General features: G+C 40.7%; 3 protein-coding genes across 10 annotated transcripts in view; 1 reads left to right on the forward strand and 2 right to left on the reverse strand.

Moving 5' to 3' along the window:
- Positions 1-2,554: 2,554 nt before the first annotated feature.
- On the reverse strand, positions 2,555-10,715 carry LOC137866881 (RNA-binding protein EWS-like). Of its 6 annotated transcripts, none has more exons than XM_068703091.1 (15): positions 10,652-10,715; positions 10,111-10,150; positions 9,954-10,005; positions 9,477-9,627; positions 8,942-9,137; positions 8,592-8,848; positions 8,333-8,492; positions 5,150-5,187; positions 4,533-4,562; positions 4,299-4,414; positions 4,088-4,217; positions 3,873-3,965; positions 3,543-3,669; positions 3,094-3,450; positions 2,555-2,922 (listed from the first exon to the last, which is right to left on the reverse strand). In XM_068703091.1, the coding sequence occupies exons 1-15, from the start codon at positions 10,665-10,667 to the stop codon at positions 2,886-2,888; spliced, it is 1,800 nt and encodes a 599-aa protein (XP_068559192.1). In that variant the 5' UTR covers positions 10,668-10,715; the 3' UTR covers positions 2,555-2,885. The 6 variants fall into 6 exon arrangements, with proteins under 6 accessions (XP_068559192.1, XP_068559193.1, XP_068559190.1 ...); XM_068703092.1 differs by having other exon boundaries at positions 3,855-3,965; positions 5,150-5,184; positions 9,477-9,624; positions 10,652-10,714; XM_068703089.1 differs by having other exon boundaries at positions 3,855-3,965; positions 9,477-9,624; positions 10,652-10,714.
- A 958-nt stretch (positions 10,716-11,673) lies between these two features.
- On the forward strand, positions 11,674-14,235 carry rhbdd3 (rhomboid domain containing 3). Its single transcript, XM_068703304.1, has 5 exons — positions 11,674-12,094; positions 12,205-12,588; positions 13,088-13,214; positions 13,321-13,569; positions 13,706-14,235. Exons 1-5 carry the CDS (start codon positions 11,932-11,934, stop codon positions 13,872-13,874), a joined length of 1,092 nt encoding a protein of 363 aa, XP_068559405.1. The 5' UTR covers positions 11,674-11,931; the 3' UTR covers positions 13,875-14,235.
- A 444-nt stretch (positions 14,236-14,679) lies between these two features.
- Positions 14,680-21,064, reverse strand: part of emid1 (EMI domain containing 1) — a 50,462-nt gene continuing 44,077 nt past the window's right edge. Inside the window, exons 10-17 of one of the 3 annotated variants that reach the window (XM_068703301.1) lie at positions 20,125-20,211; positions 19,725-19,768; positions 19,552-19,614; positions 19,419-19,463; positions 19,118-19,162; positions 18,933-18,944; positions 16,860-16,944; positions 14,680-15,510 (exon numbers count right to left, since the gene is read on the reverse strand). In XM_068703301.1, the coding sequence (XP_068559402.1) occupies positions 15,377-15,510; positions 16,860-16,944; positions 18,933-18,944; positions 19,118-19,162; positions 19,419-19,463; positions 19,552-19,614; positions 19,725-19,768; positions 20,125-20,211 (515 nt within the window). In that variant the 3' untranslated portion in view covers positions 14,680-15,376. Of the gene's footprint in view, positions 15,511-16,587; positions 16,679-16,859; positions 16,945-18,932; positions 18,945-19,117; positions 19,163-19,418; positions 19,464-19,551; positions 19,615-19,724; positions 19,769-20,124; positions 20,212-21,064 lie in introns of all 3 variants that reach the window. The other 2 variants (XM_068703302.1, XM_068703303.1) reach the window with 2 other exon arrangements.

Consider the following 21,064-nt stretch of genomic DNA (forward strand, 5'->3'; position numbering starts at 1 on the left):
AGGTAAACCCTGGAACAGCATGAGATTGGGAATTGTTAAGAGAGATAGTGAGAGAAATGCGGTAGATGGACAGTGTCATCCAGTCTAGTCAAACAGAGCACAAGACAAAGAAGCCAATTCAATAAAAATACAGGATCTTTTGTGTGCGTGTCAGAAAATGTGTGTACTTTTATGTCACACACTGCACAAGATAACATAGGTTGCTGTTATTGCTACTTTAGTGTTAACTCAGGAAAACGTGTTTGATTTCTCTACTTCTTCTCTATGATCTTAAAAATATCAAAGGCCGGAACGAGAATTCAAGACCAGACATTCCTGTACTAACGGTTTTACGGCTCAAGGTAAGGTTTGAAACTAGGGTCACACTTTGGTGAACAGACCTGATTTTCAGGTTTTAATGGCAAGTTAGGCTTCAGAAAAACATCAGGGAAACTTGCTCGGGGCTCTAAAGACACTGTCTGTAATCAAAGTGTAAACAAATGGATAGCCTTACAGCCAGAACTCAAAGCACATGATTAGAAACTGCTTTGGATCCTGGGGGGGCTTTCAATTCAAACTCTACTTAAGTTTTACGACACTGCTAAGAACTTGTTATAAACGTTTGCCTATATGTGCCCTTATTCTGAAAGTTGTTGAGATGTACAGAACCCCTTATTTATTTTTTTAATCTATAACTTCAACTCTTTAATTGTATGTAAATATATCTGAAAACTAAAACTTCTGACTGGGCCTTTCTATCTTCCACCATCTCATTTCCCCTTTGACAATCCATTGGAGCAGCTCATATACTCTCTAAATGTGTGATTGTTTGAATTCAAGTGAAGCCCCTCCGCCAAGGAGGTCTTGTTTTTATTTAAAAAAAGAGGGATGTGTCTGTTTAAGAAAGAGAGAGAGAGAAAGACTAAGAAAGGAAGGGAGGGGGCGGAAGAGAGAGAGAGAGAGAGAAATAGAGAGAGAGAGAGAGAGAGAGAGAGAGAGAGAGAGGGGGGGGGGGGGGTGGGGGGGTGATGAGATCATTTTCTGGGTCTGGATGAATCAGCTTTTCTTTCAGTAAAGAAATAGAGAGAGAGAGAGACCAGCACTCTATTAATCCACACGAACAACTGTTCACAGTGAACGGGAAGTACATTTTTCCAGAGGGATCATTTAGAGGGCCATAAATAAAATTAAAAAAAACACAGACATGAGCCTTGATTAGCGTATCTCAACAACGTGAAGTGAGACATCCTCTAACGTACAAAGCTGTGAGCTGTTGATCAGTGTGTTTCATCAGCTATTTATAGTGAAGAAAATGTTGTTCAGTAACGTTAAGTGTTAAATAGAAGATACTGCAAAGAATGCAACATACTCTCACCACATTCTTCGACAGAATCCTACCAGAAGGATCATCTAGTGGTAATCCAATAGGTGAATGAAAAGAAACATCGGAGAATTGTTTTAATGGCCATACGTCTACCAGATGTAAAAAAATAAATGTGCCAAAGATACACATCTGTGATTAATAACAGCACTTCAATCAACTGGATTGCCTTTTAGAGAATGCTGCTTAATACAATTAAAAAAAAAATACAGCAATGAGGCCAAAGCCTAACTGCAGTCAAAATGGGACACTTTGAGTGAAGTAAAAAATAAAAACATAAAAAGGTAGAGGAAAAGAGAGGAACAATTTGAGGTATTTTTCTCTGGTTTAGATTTGAGACCAGCATTAAAATCAGCTCCTTGTGTTTCCTGTCTTTGGTTGTCAGTTTACAATAGAATTGCTGTTTATTGGAGCATTAAGTCATGGAAAGCAAAAAAAAAAGTTAAGTTTCTGTTAAGTCAGTAACTTCAATCTTACGGGTAAAATGAAATAGATCAGTCATAAGAAAAGGCTTGAGGCCCTGAATACGAGTGTTTAGTCAGGTCAGTCTTGTTTCAACAAGTAGAAGGTGTAGTTAATGCAAAGCACCAGAAACCAGACCCAGACCGAAACATCTATGTCACAACTGCAGCACTTAAGTTTCAGTTCAAACTGCTCCAGCTATTGGAAACCAAAGTAACAGCAGCAGCCATTCAGACCTGCACATATGCTCCACCTACAGACAAGGAATGCACAGTAGATTAAAAACAATGTAAAGGATCATTTTGGGTATTAAACTGTCAGATAGAAATATTATCCTGAAGTGTTCTTAGGAACAAACACTATTTTTCAGGCTACTCAATATAAGAAAAGTCTATAACTGATTTTTCTTCTTCTTCTTCTTGAGGCACCCTTAACTGTGTCTCTAGTGAGAGCGATGAGGTTTGATTCTTCTGAAAGTTATCACAGATCTGAGAGGAATATGGCTTATTACACGATAACTAAATCATCTGTGGTGGAATAAGTGTTGACCGAGTCATGTGCATGTGTCGTACACGACTGCCGTCATAATCTCTACAGATCATAAAAACATAAATGTGACTTATGAAACTATAACTCCTCTACACCATCTAAAATCTAAAAGAGACTACATTAATGATTTCCCTGCACGACGTGACTTTGTAAAGTTGAAATTAAGGCCACAACTCAAAAACATCAAATCAGTAAAATTTTATTTCCCAAATTTGTCATCATACAATTGCCAGTTATGGGAAAGGGGAAGCAGTTATGTTAACGAATGGAAAAAAACATTTTACAACACAATGTCAAATCTAATCAGCACATTTAAAAAAAAGAACAAAAAAAACATGCACAATACAAGATGCGGCATAAACATGGGTCAACTAAAATAAAAAATGGAAACAGAAGGTGAATGAAACTGCACAGGATGTTTATAAGCAGTTCTATAACCATTGAAATATGGAATCATAAATTAAAAATGATCTTTAAAAATCAAATTCCACAAGAGGAACAGTCAACAACTTCTTCAATAGGGTCGCTCTCTGCGCTCCTGGCGATGGTCCCTAAAAAAAAACCAACAACAGAAAAGTAGTAAGTGACATATTTGCAGAGTCAGGTTTTGACATTAAATTCAGATCACAGGTTTGCATTTATCTGTTTTTTTCCAATGGCTTACATTATGACAATAGAATTTCTCGCTGAAAAAGAGAAAACATTACGAGTCTTAATCCTACCTCATATCCATCTTTCCACCTGGTGGGCCCATTCCTCTTCCCCCTCTGCCACCCATTCGGTCCATGGGTGGTCCTCCACGCCCGGCTCCACGGAACCCCCCCCTATCCATTCCACCCCGTCCTCTGAATCCACCGCGGTCGCCTCCCCAACCTCCACGGAAACCTCCAGGACCACCTGGGCCGCCGGCTCCCGCCGGCCCACCGCGGTCCATCCCTCTGCCTCCACGCATTCCCATTCCACCTCTGCCTCTGTCACCGCTGGGGGGGAAAGGAGGGCCACCGCCCAACCCTTCTGGTTTGGGGGCTTTGCACTGGTTACACTCCATCCGCCAGGCAAAGTTCTGGTTGCCGCAACCCCTGTGGACACAGACCATTAAATCAATTATAAACCAATCTTTTATACAATAAAGACTCCAAAAACAGACACTGCACTATGAAGTAACACATACGGGTTAGGACACTCCCAGTCCCCAGCTCTCTGCTGCATGTTGCCTCCTGTGGGTCCACCTCTGCCCATTCCACGAGGACCACCGCGTGGGACGAACCCGCCGCGGTCTCCTCCACGGCCCATCATACCTGATGCAAAAACGACAAAGAAATGTTTTAATCATGAGCATATTCCCCTCGCTTTTATATATTTTTCTGTTGTCTCCAGCAACTAGGGTGCAGTTGACAGCTTTGATATGCTACAGGGTTCAACCGTTTCTGCAAGTTTGTCATGTGACGCAAGCCTAACACTAACTAATACCGCTAACATTTACCTCCACGACCCATCATACCATCTCTCATGGGCATGCCGCCCCTCATTCCACCCATCATAGGCTTGCGACGTGCCATCGACACCTTAAGCCTTCGGCTTTGGAACTCCTTTCCTACGATTCAAGATAAAAAAAAAACAATTGACAAGTTATATTACTTGAAGGAATGTTTTCAGTTTAGATTTATGTATTGGGTATTCTGTTCCGGTCTGATGTGCACAGCCAGTAAAATGTACCATCAAAATGCTCCACAGCTGCTTTGGCACAGATTGGCTCCTCGTAGGAGAGGGTGGCGTCTCCCTTGGGCTTTCCTGAGTCCTTGTCTGTGTAAATGTTGATGGCAGGCTGGCCAAGTCTGCGGTTAATCTTGACACACAAAGAAAAGTACAGTTAGTTCCCACATTAGCTCTGCTTACGGCAATATGTTAAATGAAGATCTATGCTTACCCTGATGGGGCCAACATGTTTAAAGAACTCAGCCATTTCCTCCAGGTTAGCCTTCTCAGTCAGTCCCGTGATGTAGATTGTGCTGTTTTCAGAGTCATCCTGCTCTTCAGGTCGTCCTGCAACAAATACACAAAAATATAAATGCACAGCAAAACAATCTTCCCCAACACCACGTCAACAAGAAGTATTGTGTATATGAGGGAGTAATGGGGGTCTAACAACATGACTACTCACCCGGTTCACGCTCATCGCTGATCATTGGTCCTGTAGTCCATCATTTGAGAGGGAAAAGAAACAGATTGAGAAAAGTCAGTGTGTGAAACTTAGGTTCAGTGTACAACACCTGAAGAGTACTACAAAAGATAACCCAGACACTCCCATATATAGATGCTGCCGGCCATATTGGGGAAGTTGAAAATGGCACCTTATGGTACACCACAATTCCCACAAGTGATATATTGAATTGAAAAATTGAACACCTCAGACCCTTTGGCAAATAACTGTGTGTCATTTGAAAAGCCTCAAAGACCAGTAAGAAATCCTCAACAAAAAAACCTGGAATTCGGCTCATGAGATTTGATAAAAAGCAGTAACACACATTTGAGTGGAAATTTGTCTTTAACCTGTCAAAAACTCATCGTCAAACCATAAGCAGTGACTGAATTATACCAAGTAGCCCAGAGAATATGGTCTCAGGCATTGAGAAAAAAAAAAAATCCAATATTTTCAGATACGTTCATGTAAATAAATTTTGCATACCACAATGTAAGACACATCAATACTCGAAGCATATTTGCTCAAAAAGTTTAAGGCTTTGAAAGGACTAACCAGTGTAATACTCGTTAACTTACCACCAGGCTTACTGAAGCCACCTCTGTCTCCAGCGCTGCTATGGGGAATAAATGGAGATATGAAGGCGACTTCCCTTTTACAGCCACTTCCATGGCTCGAGCAAAGTGGCTTGATTGAGGGAGTAATCAAAACATTCTAACTAGCCCAACAGCAGCTAAGAAAATCCCCAAAATTATAAAAACACAATCGACTTGAGGGGATAAAGTTATTTAACTATGTGCCATTCCTTAGCTAGCCGAGTACAACTTCAGTGACAGTTTTGAGTAGCGGATACATTTGTGCAAAATTATATTAATGATTAACATTATTTTCACAGCTTTTGAAAATGTGACAAAACCCAAACAATTGTACACAGGTAGAAATATTTCAGATGCATTGATGGCATAGTTGTACCTAGAAACAAGCCGGCACCCAAAGAAAATTTGTTCTTACAAAAAGTTACAAGTTACAGCTGCCCCGGATATGTGAAAATGTAAAAGATAAACAATGCATCTGAAATTTGACAAGATGAAGAGGCGATTACATTCACCAGATAAAAATAAATAAATATATATATTTAAAAATACAATTATACAATTGTTCAAGACAAAACACCAAAAATATATCTTTTACAGTGTTTACCAGCGTTACGTTAAATCAAATACAAAGACTTTCATGTTAATTAAAATACCCATCATGCTTATAAAACCACCATCCTCAGTTGTTGAAAAAAGGCAGACCCCGAATCTTTGTTTTAGCTCCCTCCTGCGGCTCTGCACTGAGTACAGATACTTTATAGAGAATAGATGGGTTTAAATGGCTCTCACTGTTACCTGCACGGTATAAATGTGACAAAGCATGTTAAAAAGTGATCAAAAGAATGTGATCAAACATTTGTATTCCAAACCACAAAAACAATTTCAAACATTTCAAAATGACATCATGTGCCCACTCCCCCCAGAACACACAAATATACCTGTGCAAAGCTAAAATTACAATTTAACTATAAAAAGAGCTATGCTAAGTCTGAATATATTTAAGTATTTAGGGTTGTATTCCTATTTATGCAATTTGTTAATGCTTTCTTATTTACCTCTACTTTGATAACGCTGCACAGTTGCTTGATTAGAGCGCTGTCTCTATCATATAAATAAATTCTTTAAAACTGTGTTTGTGTGTGTGTGTGTTAGCTGCACCAAAACCAGAAGAAAGAAGTCATGCAGAACTCTATTTAAAAAGAACTTTCGACTGGTGTGTACCAGAAAAGTACATACCAAGTTCTTTAAAGAAGAATTGTACCCTTCCAGACCCAAAACTGAATGTTCAAGAGTTGAAAAAAAGGGTTCTTTCCCAAGAACCAAAACCTGTCATGTCAAAGATCTATATTGGCAATTCAAAAATTGTTCAAAAAAGTTTTTCAGATTTTAGTTTTTCAGCTAAAACAATGTACAACCTCTGTTGACCTCCACACCCCTGGCCTCTCTCTTGGTAACCCTTTAAATTCATGTTCAGGGCAGCTGACTATAGAAAATTATGTGCATGGGACAAACTGCTCAAATGTCAAATCTGCACCAAGAGCAAAGTTGATTGGCATTTCAATGAGGGTACCAGAGTAAATGTGTCAAGGACCGGCTCAATTGAGTTCCAATTCCACTACCAGGAGGGATGCACACCTAAATACAATAGAAAAAGTAGAATACACCTGAATGCCGGTTTTTGTAGTACGGCTGAGATTAGACTGGATCCCACTAGACCAAAACCCATTGACTGAACGCACCTGCACTTAGACAATCACTAGAGCACTCCTAAAACATGGTTATGAGCTAATAGAATGCGTTACTTCATGTCTTATAATATCACTAGACTTGTTTTTCCCCTCAAACTATGTTACGGTGTGACACCGCAAACCGCTGCCAGTACATGTCTGGCAAATACCAACAGTGGCTGTGTTAGAAAATTAAGCGGGATTTTTTATATTATTTGCTCTCAATATTTTGACCATACTGCAAGTCTACAGTTTACCAATTTTTTATTTATTTTTTTAGCTTATATGTATATTGAGACATTTGACAACAAAAATGTTTTTAAAAGATTCGAGAACTTGGTATCAACTGATAATTCTGGTCATCTTTTATGACCAATGTGTGCCACAAGCAGAAAATTGAATCAGAAACTTGAGTGAAAGTAGTTCATTGTTTTTTTGTTTATAAGTCTTGCAGTATCATTAGCATATTTGACTCCGCTATTTGTGCAATCAGTCAAATGAGGACAAATACTTGTTGCCAGTGACAGCCTTGTAAAACCCAACCATAACCTGATAACACCATCGAATGTATCCGCAAGTAACAAGGGGTGAAAAACCGCAAGAGGAAATATATGGACCCAAATATAGCACTCGAAAATGAGTTTTTGAAATGCAGCAGAATTTACTGCATGAGACCCGCATCTATTCATAAAGGTTATGTTGTATGGTCTTACAGGACACTACACAGTTTAGTTAAGTATTGTGATGCTGGAATCACAATAGGGGAAAAGAAATCTGCATGATTTATCCAACCGCTAATTGCATTCTAGTATTTGTAAGCGAGTCACTCTAAAGCAAATTATGCACCAAAGTGGGAAAGTGGTTTTAAGGGTGCTGCTGATCGTCAGTGTTTGAACTTTCCTCAAGGAAACCCATGATAATGTGTATGTAAGATATAATTGCAAAAAGATTCTATCACATTACCTGACCAATCATGAAGTAATTTCTCAGTTATCCCAAAACTTTTTGATATGACTCATAATCAAATTATGTCCTAGGATGTAAGCTGTTCAACCTAAATGTTTCTGCACAGGTCTCTGATCAACTTTGATTTAAAAAAAGAAAGAAACAGACAGTTCTTACCTTTGGCAAAATTAGAGGCAGGGCTGAGATAAACTGGGTGAGAATAGCTACAATTAATGCCAGTGTTGGCATGGAAGACATCTTCCATCAAGGCCCTTAGGCTTTATAGGGGAAACCCATAATTTATCAGCATTGATTGCTGATAAATCACGACCACCTCATATTATAAGAGAAAAAAGGTGGCATAAATTATTGGAATGCTACTTTGGTTATTCCAACTGTTTCCGATGACCCTCATCTCAGCCCTGCCCCTAGTGGCCACAGGACCTGTAAAGTTAAAATACAGTTAGATTGAGTGCTAAGGAAAGACACTTACCCCATGCCACGGCCCATGCCTCCACGGCCACGGTGCATCATTCCACCGCGATCAAAGCCATCCCTGCCAGGGCCCCTGTTTTCCCCTGACCCTGAGTACCTTGAAGACTCAGAGCCAGAGTAACCAGAACCTCCACTCTGGCCATCCTGTCTGTAATTATCTACACAACAGGAGCACAAATGCGTCAACATATGTTTTACAGTGACATTAAGATGAACTGTACCAATGAAGATTAGAAGCAGCTGTTAGGCAAGCTTACTGTAATGGTTGGACTGGTTGTAACTAGGAGGTCCTCCTTGCTGACTGTACTGGTTGGCTGGAGGCTGACTATAGGAACCAGAAGCCTGAGGAGGGTAAGCAGGAGGAGCCTGTTGCTGCTGCTGGGTCGGCTGCTGGTACCCCTGCTGGCCGTAGCTAGCCTGCTGGGCCTGGTAGCCAGATTGTTGCTGGCCATATGCTGCTGGCTGGGAATAGCTACTTTGGCTGTAACTGGCGGGCTGGCTGCTAGCATTGTAACTGATAAGAGTTAAACAAAGAGAGCATCGAGTTAAACAATGAGCATGTCCTTGTAGAATTCATGCATTTGGTTTCAAGCTGAGGGGTGCATACCTCTGTGGTGCAGTGGGAGCTGCCTGCTGGCCATAACCAGGGTAGGCAGACTGGGCAGTATACCCTGGCTGAGAGCCGTAAGACTGGGAGGCAGCTGGAGCAGCAGCAGCAGGAGTACTGTCATAACCACTGGCTCCATAGCTCTGGGTTGACTGGGAGTAGGTATTAGTGGCAGACTGGGCAGCAGGATAGCCAGCTGTGGGGGGAAAAAAATATTTTTTTAAAAAAATGTATCTTTTGTGTCTTATTGTGTGTGATAATCATAAAGTTCAAATTTGAGGGAATTTCTGAAATAACATTTGGATCAACTAGACTTTAAGGATAGTCTTTCAAACAAACACTCTCTAAGCTGCAGACAAACATGGCAGAATGGCATCAGAATTCAAAAGGACACTGTACAAATTGTAGTATTGCATGCACTAACGCATGTTTAAAACAGATGTCACTTTGTCCCGTATTTGCTTTTGGCAACATTTTGTTTTGTTCCAAGAAGAACCACATGATATTCGGCAAATGTCCTGTTTAAATAACCGACCTGCTGCTGGCTGGGCGTATGAGGATCCATACTGTTGCTGCTGCTGCTGCTGCTGAGTGTAGCCTCCAGCGGCAGGTGTCGTCTGAGTGTAACTGCCGTCAGCAGCAGCAGGTTGGGCATATGATCCATAATTCTGTTGACCATAACTCTGCTGAAAGAAATAAAATAGGGCACGCTTTAGCTACTAGGTAGAATAAACATCAACTTTAACAATAAGACTTAAGTCTAATTATTTCATGCTACAATAAGATATTGATCATTATACCCATACAGCTTCCTCTTCCCATTTTACCCTCATTAACTGTTGCAAGACAGATGTGTGCTGTAGTTTGTGTGCTATAGTTTGTATTTATATATGTAATCAACAAATTCAGTCTTTAAAATAATCCATGAAGTTAAAATGACAACTATCACAATAACAAACGTCAGGGTGAGCTACAGTCGAACAGTTGCTTTTCCGACCATGTTAAATCTCACCTGTGCAGATTGTCCATAGCTTTGCGAGGGCTGGGCAGCATAAGCTGCATACCTGGAAAACACAAATGTAAGTTTTAAGACTACAGTAACACTGAGTAGTAGACATACACGCATATATACACAAGCATTGCATTCAATCACTTGAATTGGTTCTTACCCTTGCTGAGCAGTGGTCTGACTGTAGGTGCTGTAATCTGCTAAAGAAAAGTTAAAACGTTTGTTAACTAACGACTGAGTGTTCGAACAAAACGGTATTTGCGCGCGACCAGCGATGCTAATGCTAGCAGCACGCGACACCGAACCGTTGTTAGGACGCCATTCAACGACGCTGATGTAGGTTAAGACGTTCACCGAACAGGGCGGCGCTTCAAACGTACATATAGGAATTATCGGCACGCGTATTAAAAATAAATCGATAAATTTGGTATTCAGGCGTCCATTATCCACTTCATTATGCAGAAATGTAAAACCCATCCGGTTGAAAATACCTCAGCGCCTCGATAAGCTAACATGACTACTAGGCCTTGTGCCTAACGTTAGCGCGAGCTAACGCCAAACGATATTTGAAACTATACAATCCGAAACAATGAACTATGCCGGCAAAATCTTTTTTACAATAAACCAAACCCCTTAGTTGCTTAAGTTAAATAACATATAATTATCAAAATACGCATAACATTTCACAATTCTCTACTCACCCGGAGCCGACGCCATTTTAATGTGCCTCTAGAAGACGACTGGACGAGTCTGGCTGCTGGAGAAATGTAACTCTCTTTGCAGGAAACACAAATCTCGCGATAAATACGAGCTATCGCGTGAACAGCGACCGATCCCTTGAATAATCACTTCCACGTTTTAAGATTAAACAGCCTACAATATTAAAACATAGTTTGATTCATTTCAAAAATAAAAAAAACTTACTATACTATAATACACTATACTACCATGGTAATCTATTAAAGTATAAAAGCATGTCGGTGCTGACAAGGTGAGAATGTTTATAAAACCATGTACAAGATTTAACCAAAGGTTACATCTTTGGCTTGTAATCCCTAACAAAGCAATCTAGTTGAGGCCCCATGTGATGTTTAAAATGTCTTTGATTTGCTCGCAGTTCCACCAAAGAGTTATTTCACCAATAAACTTCTCAGTTGGTTTAATTAGAAAAAAAACTGTTTGAGGTCTACAGTGAAAATAGTCTCCCTCTTTTTTTTAAATCAAACATTAGGGACATAAAAAAAATTGTGTAGCAATCATCAGACCCACCGACCCCTAGGTTAGAAACCACTGGACTAAACTACCAATAGTCAAGCAAGATTTTGAATGCAAAATGTTAACTTCCAATGGGGTATTTTGACCGATTATTGTCTGAATACTTCCTCCAAAAATGGGGAAAAGTACCAGAAGTTTATAGTGACATCTTCAAAATTGCTTGTTTTGTCTGACCAACAGTTATACGAACAAATATATTACATTTTCCTATAAAATCCCCACTTTTAAGAAGCTGGATCCAGATATTTTTTGATAAAGGACATAAAAGCTGAATCGATTATCAAAACTGTTAATTTATTATCGTTTCACCACTTGTTATGATTTACAAGCCTTTTTTACGCAAACTTGTGGCAGTGTGTCCAATAGGTGGCAGCAACGCGCCCAACTCTAGTTTGCCGAGTAACTGTCAGTAAAAATAAAGAAGAAGAAGAAAGAAGAAGAAGACGTCGTGACGGAGTGCGGAAGTAGACGTCCGCTTAGCCCTCAACATTTTATTTTCTTATTTATGACATTTATTATTCACGTATTGAGGACATAGTTATTTTAACCTCACATCTTTGTTGTAAGAGTACATACTGTGGTACAGATGTTTTGACAAGTTAAATTATGGAGGATTTTACAGCCAGTAACTACAGTTGTAGCTTGTTTACCAGAATTATGCCACTAAAGTACAAGTGAGTGGAGAAACTACAGCTTATCCTAAATCATGCTTCCTCGTGTATCGTCGGTATGGTTTTGGTTTGGATCAGATCGCCCTGGATTCTGTCTGGGAACATCTTTATTGACGACACTCACGCTTGTGATGTATGCTGGAGGCATCCAGGCAAGTCTCACCGTCGGTCCAGGTGGAGACTTCCCAAGGCTCAGAGGTAACTGTGTGCTTATCATAACTCATAACATAACTCATGCCATGGCTCTCATATTTCAGTGTTCAAATCACAGCATGTAACGCAGTTTTCTCTCTTAACTCCCCCCTCAGACGTGTTCCTGTATGCCTTCAGTCATGAGGAGCTGCCCTCTCTGCTGGTCAGTGTTGCCTTCCTGCTGTTTGTTGGACCGTGTCAGGAGCGTCGCTGGGGAACAGTCGCCTTTCTCGCCCTCTCCATCCTCACAACGACCTTATTACCTCTTCTTTACACCCTGGTCCTGTTTGTCGGTGGTGGTGAGGCGAGTCGGATCTGTGGTTACTCTGCCATCCAGCTGGCTCTGTTTGCAGCGCATTGTCGTCAGGTGGCACAGAGGAGGCTGCTGAGGTGTCTGCCAGTCTGGTTTCTCCCCTGGCTTCTTCTGCTGATTGGTCTGCTGCTGCTGCCCGGGACACCTGCCCTGCTTCACTTCTGCACAATATTCATCGGACACAACTGTATCCTTTGCTTTTCACACAGTCATTTAATTCTACTAAAATATATTCTCCCAACAAACATATTATAGTTTTTAGAAGCTTGACTAGACCTCTACTGAGGATTGAATGTGAACAGACTGCACTTTATTGACGTCTGTCTTCCTTTCCTGTTAGTTTTGTTGAACTTTTAGGCTTTTTAATTCTTATTAGATAGAAATTGACATCATGTCCAGCCAAAGTGATGGAGAACACCAGTTTGGTAACATATTTTAATGCAGATTTTGAAAAGATATTTTTACTGTATATAACCATAACTTTCCAAATACTTTTTTATTCATGGACACCCGTTTGTGTATGTTTTATTTCAGGCCTTGTGATTAAAATGTAATCGTCTATGACCCATAGTATAGGTGTGAGATTTCTTGCTGAGAGTTTGAGTCGAAATGTGGTGGCCCCTCCCCCACCAAATGTATGATGAAGCATCATGTCTTTATTTATTAACACTTAATGTACCTCTCAGATCACCAGTCCTTCATTGGGATGTTACAGGAGCTGGAGGAGACCAGGGTCTTGGACTTCATTCCCGATTGGGCGTATGTTCGCTCTTCAGCCAGGTTGAGATTGCCCATCTGCATTACCTCACAGAGGTCTGATTCATCTTGTTTACCTCAAAAGTCTCACTGAATATTCACACTCACCACCTGCGTGCAAAGGCAGATTTCCATCTTTTTTTAACTTAATCTGTTGCCACAGATCTAGATCTCTTTCTCAGACGATGCCTGCAGGTCAGGCAGCTGCTCCCCCCATGAGGGATCAATCGAACCACCACCCATGGGTGGATCCAGTGCCTGCCTGGATATTGACAGAGTCTGCTGCGTTGTCTGAGGCCGAGGTACTGGAGGAACAGATGCTAAGAGCAGGAATACTGGCCTCATTACAGGATGCTCCCGACAACCCTGATTCAAAAGTGGAGGTGCCCAAATCATCAGTTTCCTCTCTGCGGTTAGTAATAATGTAATATCTTCATATATAGCATGTTGCATTTTTTTTTGTAAAACTTCTCACATTATTCCCAAGTACATTTTTATTTATGTGATTTCAAGTAATTATTCACTAAAAGACCATTGCTTCCTCTCAGACTTCAGCAGCTGGAGAAGATGGGCTTCCCCACAGAGAAAGCTGTAGTGGCTTTAGCAGCCTCAAAACAGCTAGATGGCGCCATTTCTTTGCTCATTGATGACAGCGTCGGAGAACAGGCTGTGATGGTATCTAAAGGGAAGAGCCCTCTGCTGCCGCAGAGCACCTAGACCACGTCACACTCCTGTGGACCGAAACAGTGTTTGCTCTTGTGCAGTGAACTGGACTCACGTTATGCTTGGGTTTTGCTGAGCTTTAATATTAGATGTTTCCTGTGGGCTACTTTTAGAGATAAATTAATTATCAGAATTTATGGGGGGAGGAAAGACTGAGTTGTTCTTTCACCACAACTGTGATTCAAATCAAGTGCAGAAGCAAACTTAACCGCTTCAGAGACACTTTCTGTATCTGCACCTGAAATGTACATTTGAGCAAAAGGATGCTGTTTATTTATGCTATAATAATGTTTAATGAAGGCTGTTGTGTTGTTAACACAAATAAAGAGAGGTGACATGTAAAAAAACAAAACAATGCGCATTATTTTATTACACCAATCATCTAGACAGGATTATCTTAACACAATAACACATTTGCAAGAAAAAAAATGTTGAATGAAATATAAAATGGTTACACAACAGCATACGAAATAAGATACAATGATCATTTTAAATAGTTTCACAATAAGTTTGATATAAGATGAAAAAACAATCAAGTCTTTTCATTAGGACAGTTTAAGCCGTCAACAGTGGTAAAAATATGTTCAAGTTCCATTAACAGTTTTGCTATTTCCTCTGTGTTAAAGATCTTACAATGGACAGCCAATTCCAGAGATGTTTAAAATTAGTTTTCTTTTCAGAATACAACATAATATATGACATAATCTGTTATGTCACCAAACCCAAATGTGTGTGCTTTTAGTGCACAGACTAAATGTAAATATACTATTGTATATTAAATCACTTCATCAGTGTGTACTTTAAGGGGGGGGGGGGGACACACACACTCACACCAGAAAACTACAAATCACTGTTAGCAACACATATCTTAGCTAGAGTAGAGATGCCTTCATCTTTTAGTGCACTACATAACATTGAGTTAAACAATATGATTATAACAAAATTAATACTAGAAGAAGAGGTTTGTTTGTGTACTTGTGTCCTGCAAACTGTACATGCTCAATATACTTAAATAGTGGAATCTCTTCAGATTGCAGTTACATTGTGAAAGCAATAAAAACGCAAATCCAGTCTGTTTTCTCACATCTGATTTCTCCTTTCATTGATTACTCTAAATTACCCTTATTTTCCAGTTTGTAGCTCGAGGAGCACCACAGAAGATTCAGATTTTCCTTTTTTTCAAACGTTAAACATCTTCACTCTGAGGCCCGACTTCTGTAGCCAAAGAAACGAGACACACAAAGCTGTTGGCTGTGTTATGTGAAGATAAGTGTTTGGTTATGGTGATGGCTGGGGGTCAAACTAGTTCTCAGCTTCCCGATGGAGGAGGGCATTTTGGAGTATCAGTGGAGTTTCCCTGAGGTGTCCCCCATCTTAAATCTGACGGTAAAGCCCAGAGAGGGTATCAGATAAGGTCTAAATCTGATGACGGTCGATGAGACCTAGAGGAGGGGGAGTCAACCCAGCCTGTGATCCTCAGGGTGAGCGGGAGGGGGCTACTTCCCTCGAACCTTGGTGTTGGTGGACAGAGGAGAAGCAAGTCGATATGGAAGCGCACCTGCTCGCTTATCTCTGTAGAAACTAGGGGAGGCTGTGCCAAACGGTCCGTCCCCAGACCCTAGATCAGGCTCTGTTGAAGAAAGACAGCAGTTGGAACGGGGCCTCCCTGTCCATCAGTGTGTGAGGACATGTGCACTCTGTAGTCCTAATCCAAGTCTACTCTGACGTAGCTGTTAACCTGGAGGTGTCATGAGTGGGTTCTTATTTTGATTGGACACCAGTTGCCCAGTTTTTATATCAAAATGATTAAGTAACTAGCTAGCTAGTGTTCAAGGGATGTATTAAATCCTTCTTTGCTTGATTGTTCTGTAAAGGAGGTGCGTCTGGCTATTAGGGCTGCAACGACCGTTATCAATTTGTCTATTTATTTTTTCTTATAGATTAGTTGTTTCGTATATAAAATATATTCAATTCCAAGGACACAAAGCAGCAAATACTCACATTTGAGAAGCCAAAACCAGCAATTTGTGGGGTATTTTTTCTGGATAAATGACTTAACAATTCAGTGATTATCAAAATTGCGGCAGATTTTTTTGACATTTGACTAATTGTTCAATTGACTTATCATTGCAGCACTACTGGCTAGACTTTACATCCATCAATTCACATTAACCTACGAAGCACGGTTATTATACATACGATTAAAGCCCCTGGAAACTTGATTTCAAATTTTTGTTTTATAAAAATAATAAAATTCATGACTAAATAACAACAATCAACATTAAAAACCATCTGAGGTATTATATATTTCATGAGTTGAGTTTATTAGGAGTTTCACACTCAGCTAATCGGCTTCAGCAGGACTGTGTGGGTGTGGTTAGATCAAATGTTGTAAAATCCTTATTGGTTCTTGGACGTTTGTGACATCAACCAGCAACAAGAGCAAAGAAAAAATTCACAACAGCAAATTTCTGTGAAATAACTCATGTGATTGTGTAAATAAGTTTTCAGGGCCTTTAAAATATCTGTGCTACAACCAAAACAATTCACACACAAGAATACATCTGCTTTTCAGTGACTAGATCAACATTCAGCAGTTCAGGTACAAGTGGTACATTTCATGCCTCTAACATCTAGACCTTCTAGATCTTGTCAAAAAGGTCAGTGAGGGCTTGCAGAGCTGTGGGTGAGGATGTCTCAGTGTTACCTGGCCAGATGATAGCCTCCAGCAGCGTCACCCTGCGAGCCAGAAGCTCAAGGTCTGCCTGCAAGTCGTGGAACATCTGCAAGCTAATGTCCTAACAGAGAGCAGTGACAGGGGGGACTGTGTGAGGGGGTGGAAACACCAGCCTGAGTCCTGGGGCTGCTCGTGACTGTTCCCACTCCCTGTCCCAGCAGTGAGGTACAGTGGCAGTTTTTTTGCCCCCACCACCTTTGACCCCTGCCTAAAGCTGACCCTGCCTCAGGCCTCCTACTCACCATGAATACCGATCATAGTCTCAAGGATTAAAACCCTCTCGGCTAAGATCTTCAGCGCCTCTCTGATCTGATGTATGCCGTCCCCCTGTGAAGATAGATACAGCCGTCAAGGTAAAGAGCACAAGCAAAAGAACTGCTCGCCAAGATGCAAGTCATTTTGTCTCTCAATACAATTCAGCAGTTAGAAGGTTAAAACAGTCCACATATCTGCCCAGCACTCTCAGACATATCTGTTCCCCGTATTTCTCTGTATCTCCCTCATTCTCTGGCCATGCTGCTATATGAGGTCAGTCTCTGCCATGCTGGGCTGGGCAACATCGGCATGCACGTTACAGACCAGCCTCATGTTCGTGACATAACACAGCTGGGTTACATTATCCCAGGATTTAGATTTGATCATGCCATCTGCATTCTTTTTTGTTGAGTAGCACTCAAGCCAGACGATTATTTTTCAGCACCACAGCTTTCATTCTTAACGCCGTGGTCACAAAAGTTATCCGATGTTGCCTGACAAAATGAAGACAGTATAGATTTACACTGAAATCTAATTTATTTGTCATTTGAGAAAGGATGAGGCAATGGCTTCATGAGTTGTACCTTGAGAAATACCAAAAGGAGTTGAACAAGAGAAGTAAAGCAGGCAGAGACAGCTGAAAACATAAAGGCATGCAGAGAATAGTGAAATGCCTTCATTAGTAAGACAAACCAACGATTACTGTATGTTTGGAGAAAAAAGGCAAAGTTTCTGAGTCCTACGATAACTGATTACATGTTATTTTAATGCTGGCAGCGTGGCTTAGTTGGTTGGTTCGATTCATCACTTTGCTTCAGGCTGAAATGTCGGTATGGTTTGCATTGAAATGTTGACAAGACATTCACGGCGCCCTCAGGATGAATAGTATTGACATACTCTGACGTTCTGATTTGGCACCACGATCAGGTCAACACTAATGATATTCCCATCAACCACAGCTGTACTTTGAGTGTAGTGCAGCAGATGCTTAACTAAGCTGTCAGACATGATAAACATATTTGCTTAACATCAGCATTTTGAACATGAAAGCATGCTTCCATTAAAGCCTAACAAAGAGACCAGCATGGACTTTCTGTAGACTCGCTGTTATCGGAGAATCAATCCCCAAATAAAATGTAGAAATTAGAGATACTTTGCCTTATTTCTTTTTTAACCGCCCTGTGTTATTTCACTCATTAGATGCTTTTTGTGGTTGATTTTCACATCCAGGAAAGAAAGTTTAAGTGGTACTTGGAGGTGAAATCATGCAAGGTTGCATTGTGGAATGAAATAGGGTAGCTGTATCCACTCCACTCACATCAGAACACAACACCTCTAAACCCAACAGGACCCACCACCGACACATATGGATTGATTTGGCATATACATTTCACACATTTGCTTTGTGGTTCATTGAAACATTTTGAAGTCCGTAAAATCAAACAAATACAATTGAATTCAAATGAAAATGATCAAAAATTTGCTTTTAGAGGGATTTTTACTATATTCTACATTAAATCACTCAGTCAGAGCTGGTGCACAGTGTTGTTGCAAGATTGATATTGTTTATTGTATTTTGTATATTTTTTTATGTATATGCCAAAGTCAGATGCTGAAAAGGTGACTGTGAAAGGTAGCCATGGGGACAGTAGCTTGCAGAGGGAGTCAGACAGCTTTAGGGTCAAGAGGACAGTGTCGTGACAGGGGACAGCAGTCCAGAGCACACCCCGAGGACCAACAAAAACAAAAACACATTAACACCAGAAGATTCCACACACAAAATCAGACAGAGCAACAGCTAAAATCACATCTACTCAAACAGAAACAACAATGTAAAACAGACACTTTCTGACTATCGACAGGGAGGAAAGTATGGACTTGAGAGAAGAAGAGATGAACACCACTTTGTGGCCAATCACAGCCATAAACATGGTGATTGTAAAAAGATCATAACCATAACCTGAGATGTGGGTCATGGTTAGACTTGAGCTTTAGGTTACAGAATAGATTCATTGCATTGCAAAGTGAACACGTGATGACATAAATTAAAGATATCTTACATTTAGATTGCTCTTGTAAAATGAGAAAAAGGTAAAAGAAAAATAAGGGTTAGACAGACACAGAGGAAATATTGAATGCTCAACAAAGGAATCTTAAAACTTTTTGTTAAATCTTTTAACTTAAAGCAAAACTCTCCTGTCCAGGCCCGTGTCACCATGTGAACTACCACCAACTACTTTCTTACCGGCAAGCCCTTCTCTCCTGGCTCTCCCTTGGGACCCGGTGCTCCCTGCAAAGAAATATTCACAACAGAATAAAATATGACTTTAAAACATAAATGAAATCGGTGCAGCAGTTTATACTTCGACATAATGAGCTCCTTCTCTCCGAGACTGTGTTGGGTCGCAGGTCAGTGTGATTTGTAGCGCTGCTGGTTAGCGTAGTTTACAGTAATATAACCAGCTATGACATGTGTTGATGTTTCCCTCCATATGCTCGTTTACTCAGGCCATAATCATCAAGGCAGCACGGTGGAGGAAGCTTACCGACTCGCCTCTGAAGCCCCTCTCTCCTTGGTAACCTAAAGGACCCTGAAAAAAACCAAAGGCATGTTGTTTAAGGATGTAGAGTAAATGAGGAAAAACCTACTGAATATCATCAAGCTGTGGGTGTACTCACTCTCTCCCCACGTTCTCCCTTTGGACCCACAGGGCCCTGCGTTCCAGGGGCTCCAGACTTCCCCTGTATTGAGACGGGAAGGAAATTCAAAGTGACAATGATGAATTTGTACTGCAACAAATCTGACAGTGCTAAAGTCAGTAAGCGCACCACAATGCTGTGAGTGAGCTTACATTCTGTCCTGATGGACCTGGAGGTCCTGCTGGGCCTCTGGGACCTGCGTAATAGATAGAAAGACTCATGTTAGCACCTCATGGCGGAGGTGGTGCTGGGTTTTAATTGGGTTTTGCACATTGTGTTGTTGTGTTATGTACAGCACATGTAGGCGTTTGTGACCCAATTAAGTTAAAAAAGAAACTTTCAGTGTGTGGACTCAACTTTGAGGGATGTTTTGTGTTTGGTCACCTGGTTAACAATAAACATATAAAATCACAGAAACTGAAGCTAGAGGCTGTATTTTTGTATGCAAATTAATTTGAGATATTTGCATCTTTCAGTGTAGGGACAGAATTTCCCAAACATACTCTGTGCAGTACAAAGATAAACATAACATAGAAAGTGATAAACACTCACCGACAGGGCCGGGGGGACCCTGAGGTCCTGGAACAGGCAACCCTCGTGAGTCATGGAAAGTGTTGCTGAAGAAGTCTTTTCCACGACCTGGAGTTGAAACAGATTGTGTGTATTTAATGGCAGCTACTTCTTTTTTTCATTACTGTACAGTTTAATACATGTAATATTTAATCAATGATGTTGTTTTTATTTTGCCTTTAAGGGAATCATGGGGACTCAAACCTGGCTCTAGTTATGGGTTTCAATAATTTTATTCAATGATCAAAATACACTGCCATGACATGAACATGTAATGTTACTCTCTTTGTATTGTGGGTATGCAGTAATTCATGCGATGCTGTACCTCCAACAAGATTCACTAATCAAATGGTTGTATACATTGATAGATGGTGATCTTTAGGTTTAAGTCCATGGTTTTAGTGAATGAGGCATGAGTTGTATGTAGCCTGAGAGAAAGTGCTCCCTGAAGTGAATCTGAAGAAGCCTGTGGCGAAATGTCTTCTTCCCACAGTTGGATTTGTGATTTAACAGATATGAACTTGTGAAGAACATTGATCCAAGCCTTTCCAGTGTGTGATGTTTTACTTTTGTTTTTTTGTTGCTGTAATACAGCTTTTTCCGACAGAACATGGTTTTTGAGCTCAGAGCTTGATGCGCCCACGCTTTTCTCAACCCTGCAAGGCACAAGCCTTTGGAAATAATTAGTTTCAAAGCGCGGTAGTGCTGCGCTTCGTTGTTGGCTTCTGTCTGAAAGGGCCCCGAGTCCTGCTGTCCTGGGAAGTCGCTGCATTCCTGCAGTAAACGCTGTGCACAAAGCAATCCAACTGAGTTGACGCTGACTGAGAAGCATGACTCAGGGAAATGAAGGCTATCTTCATTACATTAGAGTAACCTCCAGAGGGCAGTATTTTTCAACAAATACGAAAACTTCACCTAATGA

This window comes from Cebidichthys violaceus, unplaced genomic scaffold (genome assembly GCF_023349555.1).
Source record: "Cebidichthys violaceus isolate CVI_PGR_0920_01 unplaced genomic scaffold, fCebVio1.0.p SCAF_9, whole genome shotgun sequence".
Lineage (NCBI taxonomy): Eukaryota > Metazoa > Chordata > Actinopteri > Perciformes > Stichaeidae > Cebidichthys > Cebidichthys violaceus.